Source organism: Idiotropiscis lumnitzeri, chromosome 10 (genome assembly GCF_059441095.1).
Source record: "Idiotropiscis lumnitzeri isolate Australia: NSW breed Sydney's pygmy pipehorse chromosome 10, RoL_Ilum_1.0, whole genome shotgun sequence".
Lineage (NCBI taxonomy): Eukaryota > Metazoa > Chordata > Actinopteri > Syngnathiformes > Syngnathidae > Idiotropiscis > Idiotropiscis lumnitzeri.
In genome coordinates this window covers 7,839,472-7,857,699 of record NC_142400.1, presented here as the reverse complement: position 1 = coordinate 7,857,699, position 18,228 = coordinate 7,839,472, and the positions used below count along the sequence as shown (strand labels likewise).

The 18,228-nt window shown below is 40.1% G+C and overlaps 3 protein-coding genes across 4 annotated transcripts; 2 read left to right on the top strand and 1 right to left on the bottom strand.

The window, feature by feature from the left end:
* Positions 1-21: 21 nt before the first annotated feature.
* Positions 22-7,253, bottom strand: rnf115a (ring finger protein 115a). Of its 2 annotated transcripts, none has more exons than XM_088307782.1 (9): positions 7,090-7,253; positions 3,621-3,679; positions 3,491-3,548; positions 2,674-2,948; positions 2,373-2,441; positions 2,206-2,278; positions 2,028-2,121; positions 1,063-1,178; positions 22-993 (listed from the first exon to the last, which is right to left on the bottom strand). In XM_088307782.1, exons 1-9 carry the CDS (start codon positions 7,165-7,167, stop codon positions 874-876), a joined length of 942 nt encoding a protein of 313 aa, XP_088163908.1. In that variant the 5' UTR covers positions 7,168-7,253; the 3' UTR covers positions 22-873. The 2 variants fall into 2 exon arrangements, with proteins under 2 accessions (XP_088163908.1, XP_088163910.1); XM_088307784.1 differs by having other exon boundaries at positions 3,491-3,545.
* Positions 7,254-8,715: 1,462 nt separating this feature from the next.
* On the top strand, positions 8,716-10,541 carry lamtor2 (late endosomal/lysosomal adaptor, MAPK and MTOR activator 2). Its single transcript, XM_088306899.1, has 4 exons — positions 8,716-8,966; positions 9,526-9,688; positions 10,073-10,162; positions 10,223-10,541. Exons 1-4 carry the CDS (start codon positions 8,899-8,901, stop codon positions 10,277-10,279), a joined length of 378 nt encoding a protein of 125 aa, XP_088163025.1. The 5' UTR covers positions 8,716-8,898; the 3' UTR covers positions 10,280-10,541.
* Positions 10,542-11,421: 880 nt separating this feature from the next.
* Positions 11,422-18,061, top strand: rab25b (RAB25, member RAS oncogene family b). Its single transcript, XM_088306561.1, has 5 exons — positions 11,422-11,670; positions 15,231-15,426; positions 15,768-15,961; positions 16,622-16,702; positions 17,635-18,061. Exons 1-5 carry the CDS (start codon positions 11,634-11,636, stop codon positions 17,751-17,753), a joined length of 627 nt encoding a protein of 208 aa, XP_088162687.1. The 5' UTR covers positions 11,422-11,633; the 3' UTR covers positions 17,754-18,061.
* Positions 18,062-18,228: the final 167 nt, after the last annotated feature.

Sequence of the window (18,228 nt, the reverse complement as noted above, 5' to 3'; positions counted from 1 at the left end):
TGAGACAAATACAGAAGGAAACCCATTTTTTGTCACTTTATTAATACATCATAGACATTTTTCATTTATATAATATACAGTTTGTTAACCATGTATGTCATTCACATTTGTGTCTCCATTCTCAATGTTTTTTTTCTCTCCAAACCTTTTTAAGTTTGTGGACTACAATTATTTACATAAAAAAAGTGGTAAAAATGTGGCCATACACAAAGGACTAAAATGAGACAGTGATGACATCAGTTTATAATATGTACACCAGCAGAAGTAGGTGGAATTGAAAAAGTAGGGCAAGCGCTCATGACTTCAATTGAATTCATTGGTCTGAGGTCTTTTTAAGCTGTAATTTCCCTTTAAGGAATGCTTAAAACAAACGTTAAGCCAAAGAAAAATGCTCGTGGACGTCAAAAAATAAATAAGAGTTTATCAATATGTATACAGCAATATGGCGACTTTGAGATACAAAAACTTGACATTTGCCCCAGATAGTGTTGAAAAGGGGAAGTGGCTTGAGGGGTAAACATGGATCGGTCTCCTCTGGAGCGGAAACGAGACCTCAAACGGGACATTTTATGGAAATGAACTAGCTAATTGCTTGTATACAATCATGTATAAGGTTAGAGAGAGGTGACTCGGTTGCATGAGACGGAACAGACCTCCCAAAACCATGTCCTCGAGTTTTGACAGAAGCATGTCACAGAATTTGTAAAAATATGAATAATATGTCACCTTTAAGATGTGTACGCGTGTGTACATGATTCCGGAGAAAAGACATTAAAAAGAAAATTACCAAAAAAGATTATGACTGCAACGGAGGCGAGGGGGAGCGAGAAACGTTTTCTCTGCGTATTTTTTTTTTTTTTTCCTTTCTCGTTTTCAGAAGGACCATCTCTCCTGTGTGCGGGGGTCCATGGAGAGGGTAGGAGACTCTGACGGGGGCTGGCTGCTGCTGTCTTCGCCGTTCAAGCTCTTCCGACAAACAGGACACGTGTCGTGCTGCGTAACAACAACGCGCCACGTTTTAGGGTGACGACAATGCTGCTTGTGTTGCTTGTTGTGACTCACCATCTCCAGCCACGGTACTATACAGGCTGAATGGAAGAAGTGGTTACAAGGGAGCTGTCTGACGGCCTCGCCCACCTCAAAGTCTTCTTTGCACACTGGACATTCCATACAACAGTCTGCGCACACAAGTTTGGCACAATTTCATTATTCTGGAATGGACATGATCAATTAGTCCACGGAAGCTCTTTAAACTCGAACAATGCAATTAAAAATATTTGCCTTGTGACCCTTTAGGATTTGTATTTGAGTACCCCTGCTGTACAGCAATAGAACATGGCATCCAAAGAAGATCAAAGGCGTGATGAACCAGCGAGCGGTGTGTCTTTTTAAATTGCAGCCGTTCAAGGTGAGCACATTAGCATTCAATGCTGTTACATTGATAACTGCGAGTGAGTTTGTTTCACAGCATACGATTTTTATTGTTTAGGTGCACTGTACCCTTATAGAAGAAGGCCAACATTTTGATAATCACTTTGTTCGGGTTTTTTTCACTCTCATTACTACCCCCATCTCAAGTCCCCAAGTTCTCCTTGTCCCAGCATTGCATGGTTACAAACAGCACACAAATTATTTTGCACAGCGGCCCGAGACTACATTGTCACGAGGCACAAGAAAAGGCTCATTTATTGCTGTATTGACACCCAATCCAGGTAAACAATGGTTACTCATGTAGTCCTAAATATTTAATTGACTGTTGTATTCTAACATAAGGAGGTCTGTATTTATTACGATGTGAAAATCAGTTGTGACAGGAATTCAAATGGGACTGTAGATTCTTAGTCAGTGAATCACACTAATAGACTACGAGTTCCGTGTGCGTGACATGTACAAGATGCATTACAAATCTATAAATACTGGGAACATTAAATGAGCCCCAAAAAAATCCATATCTCATTTTGTAAAAAAAGACTTCAAGGACACCTTGTGGATTATGATGTGAGAAACGAAGAACGTGTGAATCTGACCTGCTTGTTCCTGAGAGATATTCACAAAGGGGAGAGAAGAGATCCTCTCTTTCTCTGCTGGAGGAGGCCCTGTGTTCTCCAGCTGACCTAGTAACTACGCGCACACACAAAATGATCAGCAACGAGGGCGGGGAGAGAAAAAAAAAATAATTCACAGGTATGGCATAATTTGCTGTACTTGTGTGATGACAGCATCCAGGCCTCCCTGTCCCCAGGCGTAGTCTCCTGGATTGGAATGCAGCATCCCTGTCCTGGAGAAGCACAAAGCACCGGTTGTTGATGCTCATATTGTAAAATGAAATGACATTCTGACCAAAATCAAATTACGTAGTGAGGGCATCTCACCATGACAGCGGCGGCGAGCCAGAGACTCCTGAGTTGGCAAAGAGGCCGGCGAGGAACTGTTGTACAATTCTGTGATGGACATTGAAATGCATCATGTCTCAACATTTGTAGAGCCAAGGCACATCCTTGACTATCTAAAAATCTCAACACACCACCAAATGTCATAAAAAGGTTGTATTATATTATTGTTTCGCCTGTCATGTAAAGATACACTATTAGTATAAAAAAAAAATTATAATAATTTTCAGAACAATGACGTGAAATTGGATCATTCGTTTGCATTCAGGTGATGCCAACCCACCCTTCGACAGCGGGCGAGCGGTCGGGCCTGCTGCTGACTCTGGACCTGTACCTCCTCTGGGTGTGTAGGCGTGGGGGGCGCGCCGGGCCCCAGTATTCGCCGGCACCCGCCATGGGCCCCCCGAGACCGGAGGGGACCGAGCCACCGATGGGTCCGCTTCCGATCCCCGCAAAGTCGCTGAGCCCACCCAAGCGCCCGCCAGGGAGCCGGGGTTCCGAGTCCGGGTTGTCGCCGTCGATGGAAAACGGCCGCTCCATTAACAGCAGGTGCCAGAGCTGCGAGGACGACGACAACACAGAAGGTTAGCTGAATAAAGGAGGGCAGTTTTTTAATTTTATAGAATTGATTAATCAGATACTAATTTATTTTGCACTCTTAAATAAGAGCAGTGATGTGCAGGAATTGTTGTTGTCCACTTGGGAGTCTGTGACTTTGAGTGTGTATGGCTTTAAAAGGTAGGGCCTGTCCTATTGTGCGATTGTGAGTGGAGGTTAGCAGCTTGCTGATGACTGGCTAACTGTTAACCAATATGAGTGCCCGGATGTCAATTGAGGCCGCAGGAGCTCGCGTATGAATGTGCTCATCATGTTACTGTTTGTTCAACAACAATTGGAAGTGATCCCAAACTTTCAACATTTGCTGGCCTTTTTTTTAAACTCTCCTCGCTCGCTGCCATCATAGCATCTAATTTCTACACGGGTTTGTGTGCAAGTCTGGGGTAACATTAGTTTCCGTTGAAAAATGATCACGGCAAAGATTTTATTTTGACATTATTTGTAATTGATTTATTCGACTGTTACAAAAAGAAGAAACGTACCTCTGCAAACTGAGTGGTTGTGTCATCTAGTCCGTTGGCGCCGCCCTCTAAGAGGCTGCTGGAATTACAGACAAAAGAAATGACAAGCTCGTCATGGGACGAAACCTATCGAATGAGTCAGGGCTCTTACCTGGAATCTTCTGTCACTTCCTCGATGAAGCCCGAGTCACAGCGAGGACAGATGTACTCCTTGAAAAAGTCAGAGCACACCGACATTGATAAACACTCTAGATTGAAAGACAACAATTTAGATAGCCAATCAAAACTGTGCAAAAAGGCCTCAAGCACATTTATTTTGCAGAGTAAGCGTTGAACATATTCAAAACTGCATTAAAAAAAAAAAAAGATTCAACGTTGTGACAGAATGCTAAAATTAGACAATCTTAGACCTGCAGTGAATGTTTTTCTCTCGAGACCTACGAATATTTGTTCTGGTCGATGATCAAACAAACGTTACAAAAAAGATCATTGCAGGGTGTAGTTGTTTCTCAGGAAGATGCGCAATGTTTGATATGATCCGAGAAAATCTTCCTCATAATGCAGGTGCACAGTGATGCTTATATTAAGACTTCATTCATTCCTATTTAAGGGTTTTCTTTTTTTTCTGCATTGCCTTGTGCAAGTGTACCCATTGCTGTGACCAGTTAGTGTTTGTAGGGCATACAGAGTTTGTGTGTGGATGTGTGTTAGCAAGCAAGTCTTCTGACAGACATTCTGCGCTGTTGCTGTTAGCCATAATGTTGACGCCAGTGTGAGTCAGGTGACCTCTGCCTGTCATGAGCGTTTAGACCAGGGATGGATAAATGCGACTCGCACTCTGAGTGGCCCCTCGATTTAAAAAAAAAAAAAAAAGGGGGGGGGGGCTTTTCTGTAAAGGTGGCAGTTTGTAAAAATATTTTCCACGATTACAGTGGAGCCCTGCATACGTTTTTTTCCCCTTTTCTTCAATATATTTTGGGGGAGAGAAGGCGCCGATGAAAAGCTGGAGCCCCCTCCGTCATTTAAGTTGTCCATCCCTGGTTTAGAATATTATAGATCCACTAAGTTTGACATTTTGTGTCAATCATTTGTATAAAATAACAACAATAATAAATTGAGCATCTAATCAATGTATCATAGTATCAGCAGAGGGACACTTTGATGATTTTTACGATCAACCATAATCATGTTTTGACGCAAACACAGCATGGCGTTATTACATGATATAATGAAATGCCCTATCGTTACATGATCTGGTCCTGCCAAAAGTTTGGTCATAGTGATGTAATAAAGTGCCAGCCATGTTTGCATTCATCCAGGTCATTTCATTGTTAAATCTGGCCAGTCAGTTTGAAAACTCAAATGTTGCACTTAAACACAAAAGTTTGCTCACCCCTATTTTAAAATACAACAACTGTTTTGTTTTCTACAATACATTGTCTTTGCTGCTGTCAACTTCTATTTAGGTCGTGACACGAAAAGCTGCAATATGACAGTAATCAAAAGTAACCCAAGAGGTTGAGCCGGTCTGCCAACCACACCTAACGCGTGTTCTACACTGACGGAAAGAGCTCACGTGATTTTTTACACGAAAATGTTAGAATGTCTTCGTGAGTAAACCATCTGCGCCATTATTGAACAGTGACATGGAGATGCGGATGTCACTTGGCCTGTAAAGGACGAAATTACCCTTGACCAGGGCAAATATGCAACAATTCAGTCAGGGCAGAAGATTTGATTTTGTGTGTACAATATATTTAGATCACACAGTAAAACCTCTTAAGTCAGATGCAATATTCTGTCCATACACATTAGGAACAAGCATTTCTTTTTTTTTTTTTTTAATATAGTAACAGTAGTTAACTACTTACTTGTTATGATTGCAAACATATAATAATTAATATGAATTCACTTAAAAAATATATTGAAATGTATGAGTAGAGAAATTTTTGCCCTGCATTTCTAAGCTTCTTTCTTCCCACCAGGTGTAAGCGGAGTCCCCTAATAACACGGCAGCAGTCAAATGAAATCATTATGCAAATGTAGGCGGCAGCAGCTGCTTCTGGTTGAGCAATAACACAAGCACATGGGACAAGGTCCTCTACTTCTCTCCCTTTGGGAAAAGTGTATCACCGTTTGTGAATCCGACGGTGCTCAAAATGTTTTGCTCCACACAGAAAATTCTGCAGCAGCTCAGCGAATCTATTGATAGTTTTATCTTTAAAAGATACGTCTTTTTTTTAAGCAGAATTTTTTGCTGCTTCCGTAGTTCCAGAAGCAAATAAAGTGGAACTGGTTTACAAGAACAGTCCGCTACTTATTTTCCAAAAAGCGACTTTAATTTCCTGCTCAGAAACAGACAACATGAGTGGAATTGTTTTCATGTTGTTTTGTGTATGAAAAGAAAGGAACCCAGTGGAAGAGGTGGAACGTTGAGAAAAATATTTTGTGAAATGCTGTGATTCTATTCAATGCCATATTGCTGAGCCCTAATTTTAAAATGGGAATGGCAGTAGGGGATCACAGAGAATGCGTTAAAAAGAATGAATAAAATAATGACCCCCCCCCACACACACACACACAACCGCTTATTAATACAGCAGCCTTGAATGACCCCTTTCCTATCCTAAAAGGGGACATTTTAGTTCAGTATAAGCCAGTGGTTCTCTCAAGCTTTTCCACCAAGTACCTCCTTAACACACACTTAGCTCTCCAAGTACCACCACCATCGTCAACATAAAACCTTAATAGCGTTCGAGGCCCAAGTGTTATTTCAAAACAAGACAGAGGTTTTATTCCTGAAAAGTACGCAGTATCAACAATTATTTTAAGCCACTGTAACATTATACAGTTGGAACATTAACACTGTGCTTAAATGTAAGATTTTTTTTTCCAAATGTACTTTAATAATTCAGTGTATTCCACAGAAATCTTAGAAATGTGTACATGAACAGATTTTTACTAACAAACAATTCATAAGGATTACATGTAAATGTACTTTATAGAGTTAAATACAACTTAAGTGTCAGTTGAGTCTTCAATGTTTTCTAGCTCTCCTCGGAGGTTTTCTTTTGTTGCATAGGTCGTGGGGCAAAATTCGAGTCAGCTTTCAACGTTCTACATGTTCCTCCCATGTTTCCATTTCAAACTGAAACTAAAGAGTTTATCACTACAAAATTCCCCTGCTCAGGCAATTAGGGCGACTGCTGATCAAACTTTGAGCGGCTGGGGAAACTGTACGAGAAGGCAGTTTAAAACAATACAATTAATACATTTTTTCCGCTCAGCATTGTGCATTTTAATGCAACACACAACCAGAGCAGATAAACCATTGCTTGAGGCTAACTCTTTCGACATCAATGTCTTCCATGAGCATTCCAAATATAATACACGGATCGTTTGCTTTAAATGTGCATTATTTGACAAATATATTTGCAGTTGATAGGAGTGTATTTAGCGCGTTCACAACTGCAACAACAAACGCCGCTGAGTGCTAGCAGGCTAGCTAGCTTATTCGCTAAGGAAGGCAAGCGGAACACACGGTAATCGGCCGAGACGTCAACTTGTCAACCGAGCAGTTACGATGACATAAAGCCGAGAGTGAAAAACTAACGTCTTACCGGGAGTTTTGGGTTTACTTCTCCCTTACAACAGTGACAAAAAAAACGATGAGGGGCAACAGCCGCAGCCTCCGCCATCTTCCCCAAGCAAGCACACAAACAGTGACGTCGGTCCTCCACCAAGTCACTACGCGGGCCCGCCTCCTTCCCGGCATACACTTCGTCGTAGACCGGCCAATCAAAAGAGCGTATTACCCAGTTACGGACGTGCTCGTCTGTTGACAAACGTAAAGCAGCGTGTGTCTCAATATTTTTTTTGTTTTCTAAGCAGCATTGAAATTATTTTTGTTTTGTTCAAGAGTCATATTACGGCTGACGAACGGTTATGGAGAGCTTAGTGGGGTTTCGGTGATAAAGTAATTTACACATAATTAACACTGAGAACTTGACAGTGATAATTATTCATGTATATAGATATATTTCCAATTCTGAGATCAATGATGATTAGAAAATCCGATTCAACATTCTCTGAATACCCTTGCAAATTCCGAAAACCCTGCGTGGGTTTTGGGGATTTGAAACTACCACTCCAAAACTGTGAGTCAAGTGTGCTAAACAGTTGCTCTCCGTGTCGCATTATCTTCTTAAATATAAAAAGGAAGTCTGTTGGTTTTTCGTTTGGTGAAATGTCCACTGGCACAATAGTACTGCACACATTTTGGCCCAAAACCCTAAATAAATAAAGAAAGAAAGCTATATCCCTGTATATTTGATAATACGGACTCTGGTGGCACACTTAGTTGCAAAAATGTATAGTTTAGTTTCTTCCATGGTGACAGTCACAAAACTACCCCCGGCACTCCCTGTGCCAGTGCATAACAGAAAACGAGACACGCCAGCACTCGGCTAAGCAATGTACACGGCCACATTGGTGGGGGCAAAGTTACCATTAAAGGTATTGCATGACCAATGCAATATAATACAATTTCATTTGTATGTCGCATTTGTCAACAGCTGCAGCTGTAACAAATCACTTTACAAACAGTATAACATAAAATAAGCAATAATTAAAAAACAAAGACAGTGAAAGCACGGAATTAAAACACAAATTAATGATACTAACACATATACAGTAGACACCAGAAAACATCAGAAAGAGTGTAAAGTCTCATCTTGGGTTGAAGGCCAAAAATTATAATAATAAAAACGCTACGTGAGTTGGAGCACTAAACTCCACAAAACTAAAGGAGCCGGTGTCGCAGTCTCTGAGCAGCCTTTTCTACAAGAGCCACTGAGCATGTGCGCAAGGGTGGAGGAGCTCAGAGAGATACGCTGGGGTGCGGCCATTTAAAGATCTGACGACAAATTATATTTAAATGAACTCTATGAACTTGGAGCCAGAAAAAGATAGTTTCTCAACCGTTTTTCATATTCAAACTGCTCACTCACAGTAGTTTTTCAAGTTGCCAAGTGAAGCTCTCCAAGACTAAAAGCTTTGAACAAGATTTAATAAAGAAAAACGAGCACAACCTTTGGTACGAAATGATGGTTACCCCCAGTTTCACTGTTTTGACTGTGCATGCATTCTTGTTACATTCATTTTCGTTCCATCTTTAAACACACAATGCGCCCCCACTAGCTTAGCTTTGCTGTCGGCACACTTTTCAAAGGGCGTGTCGAACGTGCCTATGGTGGCATCTGGCGCCTCACTACTTCCGGTATCTCTAGTTGCTACCGAAAGTGCTGTGACGACAACTCACTGTAACAAAATGCGCTAGCCCTTCGGGCAGAATCGTGATTACTATTTCCCACGTTTCCATCCGTTTTTGTTTTAAGACATCAGTCTAAGGTCAGAGATTGACAGCAGCCATGTTGCGACCGAAGGCTTTGACGCAGGTTCTGAGCCAAGCCAACACAAACGGAGTCCAGAGCACACTGTGAGTACTGCTAGCTTAGCCCAGAATAGCCGAAAGCTAACCTGTAAATCGTTTAGAAAAACTTTTGAATGCCGACTTACAAATGATTGTTTTAGAATGAATCCCCGATGAAATTACCTTTCACTGCATTATGGAGCTTTTTAGAATTTAAGGACATGTTCTACCCTCAATTCCCCCCTCCCAATAAATTTATATGATAATACTTGAAAACATGCATGTTGGTGCCTAAATTGTATTTCAATCCCGTAATGGCTCTTATACCAACATTTTGTAAATGCAATCGATGTAGAATTTTACTTAAACATTTTTTTGTAAGACACGTGATCCCCTGTGTATAACACTCAGGAAATCACGTGATTCCCTGTGTATAACACGCAGTTGATGCTGCTTCTTTTCGAGTAAAAATTGTCCAAACAAAAGCAAAGAAGTAGTAAAATACACTCCGAAATAATCGTTTCATGGCATTTTCATTCCTGTACTGTACGCCCTCACGGGATTCCAGAAGATCCAAAATCCATTCAAGTGTGGCCTTATTGTGTATTTGCGTTTTGGGCATCAGATTGCTAAACAACGAAGGCTCTCTCCTGGCCTACTCTGGCTACGGGGACACAGACGCTCGAGTCACCGCCGCCATCGCCAGCAACATCTGGGCGGCCTATGACAAGAATGGCCACCAGGCCTTCAATGAGGACAAACTCAAATTCATACTCATGGATTGCATGGTAAGACATGTTTCTCCTCAAACAATGTAGCTGTTGTCAAATACACAAAGAAAATTGCAAATTGAACCTTTTTTGGTAGTTTGACCTTTATTTATTTTTACAAAAATGTTTTCAGTTACTACATCAAAAATATTTATCTCTCCTAGCAACACCATTATGACCAATATTAGTTTTCATTCCTAAAAAAGTCCATTGAATATTATATAGGTTTTCTCCTAAGTTATTTTAATGATTAATTGATCTATTGCTTTATCGATGAATCACATTAAAAATATATTTTTTCCTTCCATGCTGTACCCAATGTGTGGCAGGCACTACGTGCTCAAGTGGCCCCCTTTCTGGAAAAGTGCAGCTAACAACAATGTATATCTTTTCACGTCACAGGAAGGAAGAGTGGCCATCACGCGAGTTGCCAACCTGCTCCTATGCATGTACGCCAAAGAAACGGTGGGCTTCGGAATGCTCAAAGCCAAGGTGAGGCAACGCCACAACAACTTCGTCAATTTGTTGCTCATGCGCGCGTTTGTCGTGCAGGCCGAGGCTCTGGTGCAGTACCTGGAAGAACCTTTGACCCAAGTAGCTGCATCCTAGTGGGATGGCCCAAGCCAGTCCTTGTTGTAGTTTTTAACCAATAACTGATTGTCTTTTTTGTTTGTTTTTTAATTTAATCATGTGAAAGTGCTGTTAACAATAATTTTGTGTATTTTGTTAGACTTCACGTTGAATTTTGTCTATTGACGTTGAGGAATGTTCATAAAAGCATTTTGATTTCATAAGTGTCGCCGAATTGTAATTAAGTTGAAATTTTATGGTTTAGTTCAAATCTGTATAATAAAGAATTTCTGATTACTGATCTTGTTGTCGTTTAGTTTACTCTGTGACTTGGTAAGACAGGAAGCAAAATTGCAGATGGATGTCCTTTATTACTTACTAAATAAAACATAAAACACCTGAGATTTGTCATCTTTGGGAAAAAAACAGACTTTATTCTCCATTGTTGATATTTTCCCCAAAAGAAAATTCTAACAATATAAAAAAAACTGCCGCGTCTTTATTTATCTGTTACAGTATGTTCCTAAGTGTGTAACATCCAATTACCCAGGACCCTCATGAGGAAAAGTGCTGTAGAAAAGTGATGAATGAAAAATTAGTTAACCACATACATTTTGTTTTAACAGGTGAACTACACAGGAAAAAAAATCCCATAAATTCCTTTTTTATTTTTATCTTTAATCAATTATTTTTTTAATCAATAAAAAATAAAAATTTTTACCCGAGAAAAAAAACTCCTACAGTTCATTAAAAAAGACTTTACTCTCCTAATATTACTAATTCTTAAAAGCAAATAGGAAACCTCAATTTTATCGTGATATTCCAACTTTATCCCTCCAAAAACTACATATGTGTTTGTAATGCGTATTAATTTCTTCTCGTAAGATTGCAACTTTTATCCCTAAAAAAATACAATTGGACTCTTGTAATGTTGCAACAATTTTCTGGTAAAATAAAAAATAAAAACCATATCTAATGAGGAAAAGCGCAATCGAAAATGGATGAATGACTCATCAAATAAACACATTTCAATATGTACGGTTGTCTAGTGAATGCGAGTGTTCCTTCTCATCCCCCCAGCAGGAGGCGTCTGACAGAAACTGGGCTTTCCACCTGCATTGCCCCCCCCACCCCACCTGATAGTGCCACACCCCCATTACCGCAGCCTGGCCACTCCCTGACCTGGATATGCACTCAACATGTCTCACCCCAGCAAGCCTGAAATGTAAGCCAGCAGGCAGGAAGGCTGGACGGCCGTTTGTCAGCCAAAACCGGATGGTTTCCGTCCTCGGGTCTGACGAGGACCTGTCAGTGGTGAGGTGGCTGCGGCTTGCCGACTGAGTCACTTCCCTCAGAAGAAGTAGAGATACGGGAAGCAGTGGATGGACACATCATGAGCTCGGACGAGGCCTACAATTTTGTCTTCAAGGGTGAGTCCATTTGTTCTGATACTGAAGTGAGCATTCCAAAAGGATTACAGTATTGTACAACTCTTCAGGTCAGCCGAGTCTGTCTTTGCACACTTCCTTGTTTATGAGAAGCCTGGCAGATGTTTCTGTCTGCATGACACACTTGCACTGCATGTTCCATACTGAAAAAGAGGACATTGTTTTGCCCACAGGGGGATATAGTAGCCTCAAAATGACCTTTCTGTCCAATTATTAGCTTTGGAGTATGCAAAGGGACCAAATTGACTGCAAAGTCTCATTTCTGATAATGAACTTTGGCTAGTTATAAATGACTTAAAAAAAACTGAGCCAAAAGTAAAAGTAACTAAACCTTACTAAAATTAAATTACTTCCCTAGCTAAAGTGAAAATAAAGGTAACTAAGCCAAACCCTGGCTAAAATGAAAGTAATTATCCCTAGTTCGAACACCCTAACCTTGGGTAAAATAAAAGTAATAGTATCTAAATGCAATCCCATAACCTGCAGTACATTAAATGTATAAGTAATTAATCTAACCCTGAGATCCGAATCATAACTAAAGTAAAAGTTAGCTAACGCGAACAAAATAATCTAAAAGTATTACAATGAGAGTAAAAAACTAAAGTAAAAGTAAGAGGAACTAACCCACTAATTGAAAACCCATATCCCTACTCAAATTAAATGTACCGCTAAATGGAAGTTAAATTTATGGGCTATAGCCCCAGATAAACTAAAAGACGGAACTCATGCATATTAACGCAAATTCACCTTTTAACTAATTCACTCTTTGGTTCTCATGTTAAAGCCATGTCTCATAAAAAAAAAAATGTTGCTTGAGTGCCAATGTATGGCATCTCATGTTGGTGCCAAGCAACTATGTTGAAGTAAGGGGAGGAGTTTGATTTTTGTCAGGCTCTAGCTTAGTCTCATAGGACAAAGGTCTACCACTAGTGTAGTTATAAACTGTCTACCGCCAAATAGAGGATGGAATTTTTTCACGGAATCCCGCGGGTTTTCCATGAGGTCAACTTTACCTTTAATCCCTGGATTGGGACGGTACAGTATCAAAATTCACGGAAACAGATGGGAGTGAGAGATATCATAAGGAAGAGAGGCGCAACCAACTTTTCATTTATTTATTTATAATTCTGACTGGGAGCAGGACAGGATGGGTAGTTGTTTTCACATTATGGGATTTTTTTTCTGTGGGAGTGGAATGGGACGGGAGGGAAAATCCCTTCCCGTGTCACCTTTTACCAGTAGCGGGGAAAATTGTAATTTAACCAATTTTCCCTAATCCCAATCAGGAAACCCTAATCCAACCATCCATAACTGTCAAAGTAACTAACCCTTACCCTAAAATGAAAATATATTGCAGAATGATACCTCTTCATCTAATGCTGGTTGAGCATCTTGCCAAAAAAAAAAAAAAAAGTACACCGCAGTTGAAACCAGACAAGCATGGTAATTAGGGCTTATCCGATAGAGAACAATACTGTGAGCTATCTCGTTTGAAGCAGCGTGGTGGGACCAGAAAGACTGGAAAACGTTAAAATCATTGGAAGAGCATTGTGTGTTCGCCATAGTCTTGTAAGTATTCAGCTTTTTGACACATGAAATGTTCATTCGCAGAATTATAGTTATGACATACAGCAGTTAGTGCACTTATTACATAGTTATTACCGTAGTGTTAGCTATTTACTAATTCATTCATTGGTTTTTTCCCCAAGATGATTCTTCAACGTGTATGACTTGTCAAAATGTTTATTTGTGGTATTACAGAGTTATTACTGTTTTATTAAAGAGTTATTACAGTTTTTGATTTATATGTTGGAGTTTTCCAAGCACATACAAACAGTAGTGCTCATTTAGTGCAGAAAATAAAAAATGTATTGTTCCCACTGACTCCAGGAAGTGTTTGCATCCATCGGGGCAGAGCAGCTGCAGGGCGTAGGCCTTAGGATATCACAAAACATAACAAATACGATCATCTGGAAAAAATGGTAACATGTCAGAAGCTTTTATCCTGCATCTTCATTTCAGTTGTGTTAATACAAACCTAAAGAAATATGAAAATATATCTCAATAATTTTGGGGGCAAACATTCTGTGAAATGGCTTTTAGACTCATGACTTAGACATTGTAGTTGTTTGTTTTCTACCTGATTTATCATGTGGCCATTTTTTTGGACAAGGAAGAAATTTTGTGTCGTATTTTTAAGTTTCCGAAGGATATGTTTGGCATATTAACAGGGATGAGGCAAAATGCGGTACTGACAATATATTACAAGTTTATTTTTGAAGTTGTATAATAAACACTGCATTGTGCAAACAAACTGGAATTTGAAGGGTTATAAAATGAACATGAATATATGAATAATTTAGATTAATGACAAGCACGGACAGAAAATGCGTGCAGTAAAAGAAAATGAAACCACATTTTAAATTACATCTTATGTATGTTCCAAACCGAAAATGGACACAAATAATCGGAAACGGTTGTAAAATCCAACAATGGCTGAAAGTGAAGTCATTCTTCAAAAATTAACAACGCATCTCAATGAATCACTCGTTAAAAGTGATATTTCATCTATTAAATAGGACCCATGAGATCATGTCAAATGATTCAATTGTTTCATTTCCTGCTTAAACAACCGAATGAGGGGGAAAAAGTAAGGGAATATCGTCAAGTGTTTAAAAAAAATCCAAAAAAAATCTTGTGAATCAACCGTCCATTGTAGCAGAAAGCTTCATGCATGCCTACACACTTGGGATTGTTGCTATTGTTTATACAAGTGGTTACTGAGTAGTGAAGGACGCCAGTGGAAAAAGTGGCATTATTATCAGTTCAGCAAAGGGCGAAGGCAGCATGAATACCGCGGAATGAACAGTGACCTCCAAACCAGACAAAGTAGATTATTCCTCAGGGTTCAGAGACAAAAATGTTGCCTCAGCATACTTACGTCAAAAACCAAGAAGCAAAGCAACACATTTATTTGTCAGATTTATCGACGAAATAAATGGAATGCTTTATTTTAAATGTAAATAATACAATACAATACAACTTTATTTATGTAGCGCTCAGATTTTTGTGTTTAGGAAATTCCAGCGTACTGGAGCCCGAATAGAGAAGTCATGTAAAGATTTTGCGCAAGTAACAGAACCTTAATGTCATATCTCAGTTGGACGCCCAGTCAGTGTAGGAGCAAACTTTCTAATGCGAAGCAAGAGTCTCGCTGAAGAATTTTGTTTAGTTAACTATATTTTTTTGCTGAGTCACTTTGGTTGATGGTATGCTTGTCAAAACTCTGTCGTGTCCTTGATTCAAATCCAACACAAGCCTAGTCCTGTATCTCGAGTTATCATAAAAACTGTACAGTATTGAAAATAATTTATACATTGATTTAAATGTAGTAAAAAGTCCAAATGTATATATTAAATAATTAATATTTAAACAGTCTCCTGGCATTTTCATTCTCGTACTCAGTTTGGTTGCTGTTAACTTTGTACATCGTAACTAATCCGGTTTTGTCTTGTTTTTTGTTTTTTTTGTGGGCTCCTCAGTCGTCCTGATTGGCGAGTCGGGCGTGGGCAAGAGCAACCTGCTGTCCCGCTTCACCAAGAACGAATTCAACCACGACAGCCGCACCACCATCGGCGTGGAGTTTAGCACGCGCACCGTGCAGCTCAACGGCTTCACCATCAAGGCGCAGATCTGGGACACGGCGGGACTGGAGCGCTACCGGGCCATCACGTCGGCGTGAGTCGCTGCTGACATCGTAAACACACGCGCGTGCTATGTCTTGTTTTGAGGACAAACATTGACGCTGCGTTACCTGCAAATCAACCCCCATTGTCCACCGTTATCTGTGGGACTGGATGATATTTTCAATTATGAGCCAAGATGCTTCATTTAGACAAAAGCAGTGCTTTGCCACCATCCTGTGGCATCTTTGTGCCAAGGAATGTTTTTTTTTTTTTTTACATCATGTGGCGTCTTGTTGCTAAGGAACCATGTTGAAGTGATTTGAGGAACTTAGTTTTTATAAAAGTAGTGCTTTCCTACCTTATTGGCTATTATAAACGATCTTTTTTCAATAGCTACTACCGAGGTGCCGTGGGAGCCCTCCTGGTGTATGACGTCACCAAGCACCTGACGTATGAGAGCGTGGAGCGCTGGCTAAAGGAGCTCTTCGACCACGCCGACCCCCACATCGTGGTCATGCTTGTGGGCAACAAGTGCGACCTGGAGTCGGAGAGGTCGGTGCCCACGGAGGAGGCCAAGGACTTTGCAGGTACTTGACCATACTGTACGTTCTTCGTTCATGATGATGAAGTCAGGGTAGCAAGGCCTTCTCAGTTCCTTCAAAATGTATACATTTTTCTCAACAGTCTATTCATTTCATTTGGTTGCGTTTCTCTGGACTGCTTTGATTCCAGTTTGTCTTTCTTTTTTTTTTTGTCCAATCAGATTTCAGGTGCTGTGTTGCCATGTCAGTCTAATCTGCCCACCCCATTTGGAATGAGTAGGGCTGGGACTGTTTCTTTAACCTTTTAGATTTTGAATTCATTTTCACACGGCCAGCAAACTGACCCTTGTTGTCTGCAGCATTGTTCCATCCTCTGATTGGTTGGTCAGAGCAAAACTACTCGTCCAGCAAAACATGTCTGAAGCAATTGGTCCATAATCATACATTAAATAGTCAGCAGCTCTGATAAGTGTTATGTATTTTACTTACTTATTTTATAGTTTTAGTTGAAGTAATCCAATTTGGGTATTTAGGTAAAAGGGGAATTCCTCATTTCTGTTCAAAATGGTGAATCATCACTAAAATCTAAAAAGTTCACATTAAAGCATTCTTCATGCTAAAATGTTTTATGCATTTGTGAAAATGTATATATGATCTAAGGAAAAAAAACAATACACAATTTTTTTCCTCTTCCATTTTATGAAGAGAAAAAAGGTCTGTTGTTTCTGGAGACCTCTGCTCTGTCGTCAACTAACGTGGAGGCTGCCTTCAACACTGTCCTAACAGGTAATTCCAGTACTGTATTTTTCCTTTCGTCTTGGCCTCATGTAGAAAACATCTGCTCAAAGTCAATAAATGGAAACCCCCGTCAAGGCGCATTAATCCCGAACATGCTGGGCCATGCTGTTCCACTCCAGTCCTGTAGGTGGTAGTCATGCACATTGCAGTCTTTTTTTTCCATTTCTCATCTCAGGTCATCTTCTTGCGTTAATGGGGCAAAAAGACAAAATAAATTCCCACCGCTCACCAATAGCCCCAAATCCTACACCCCAACCATTATCCTGAACTATGAACCTTAACACTAAACTTTAACTCTACTCTTTCCCAGACCTCAGTTCCTAAATCTACCTTGTACCCTAACACTCACTCTTAACCCCCTAAATCTTGACCTTTACCCCCAAAGCCTAATCCTGGATATCCTAGCAAACAGGGGTCACCAACCTTTTTTGAAATTGAGAGCTACTTCTTGGGTGCTGATTCATGTGATGGGCTACTAGTTCGATACATACTTCTGAAGTAATCAATTTACTCAAATTGCATTAATAATGTCACAATTATATTATTAATCAAAATAACATTTATATGTTTAAAGACACTGATCATGTTAAAGAATGATCACCATAATTAGGAAACTAATAAATAGCAATACGCAATACTTCTTTAAATCTCAGCCAGCGGTTAAATTTTCTCATGATCACTTCTGTCCTAGAAAATCACAGTGTCCAATCATTGGTGAGCTATTTTTAAAACAGGCTTGAGGGCAACTCATCTGGTACTTGGGGGCTGCCTGGTGCCCATGGGCAGGCTCCTAGCCTGACCTAATCCAACCTAACATCTATAATGCCAACCTTACTTTACTCTAACCTTAATTTAAATTATTATTATTATTTTTGTGCAATACCGTAGTTTGTAGTGTTAATTTTTCTCTTCCAACACAGCGATTCACAAGAAGGTAAGCAGTAAGGAAGTGTCTCGAGGCTCCATCAGCGCCGTCACCTTGAACACCCCCCGAGTGGAGCCCACCGAGGAGAAGAAACCTTGCTGCAAGAACATCTGAGCTTCCTAAGGAGAGCGTGGACCTCTGGGAGTCCAAGGGGACGGTGGAGATCCAGGTCATGAGACACGTGGCCTCCTCTTTATAATTGACTGATGTGAACCTGCGCAGGCTGGCGTAATGTGAATGAATACAATATCCCGCCTGTTTTGTACATTCTGGGTTAGCTGTAATTTAATTCATATAAATGGTAGTTGGTGAATGTTTTTTAAAATACACATTTTAAGAGGGGAAGCTTTGCTCACTGGCGAATGTGAGGTGCGTGTGTGTGTGCTCCTGATGAAATAAATGATTTGTGATCAAAATGTTGACGACTGGATGTTAACTGTAATTTATTATAAAGTCTGTAGTTTGGGCAAATCATAGAATATGTGAGTAAATTGATTAATACCATAGCACGTGAGAATACATACCTTCCTAGTTTGCATATTTTGGGCAGTGGGCCTACAAATAGTTTGTGGCTAGTGCTTGATTCACA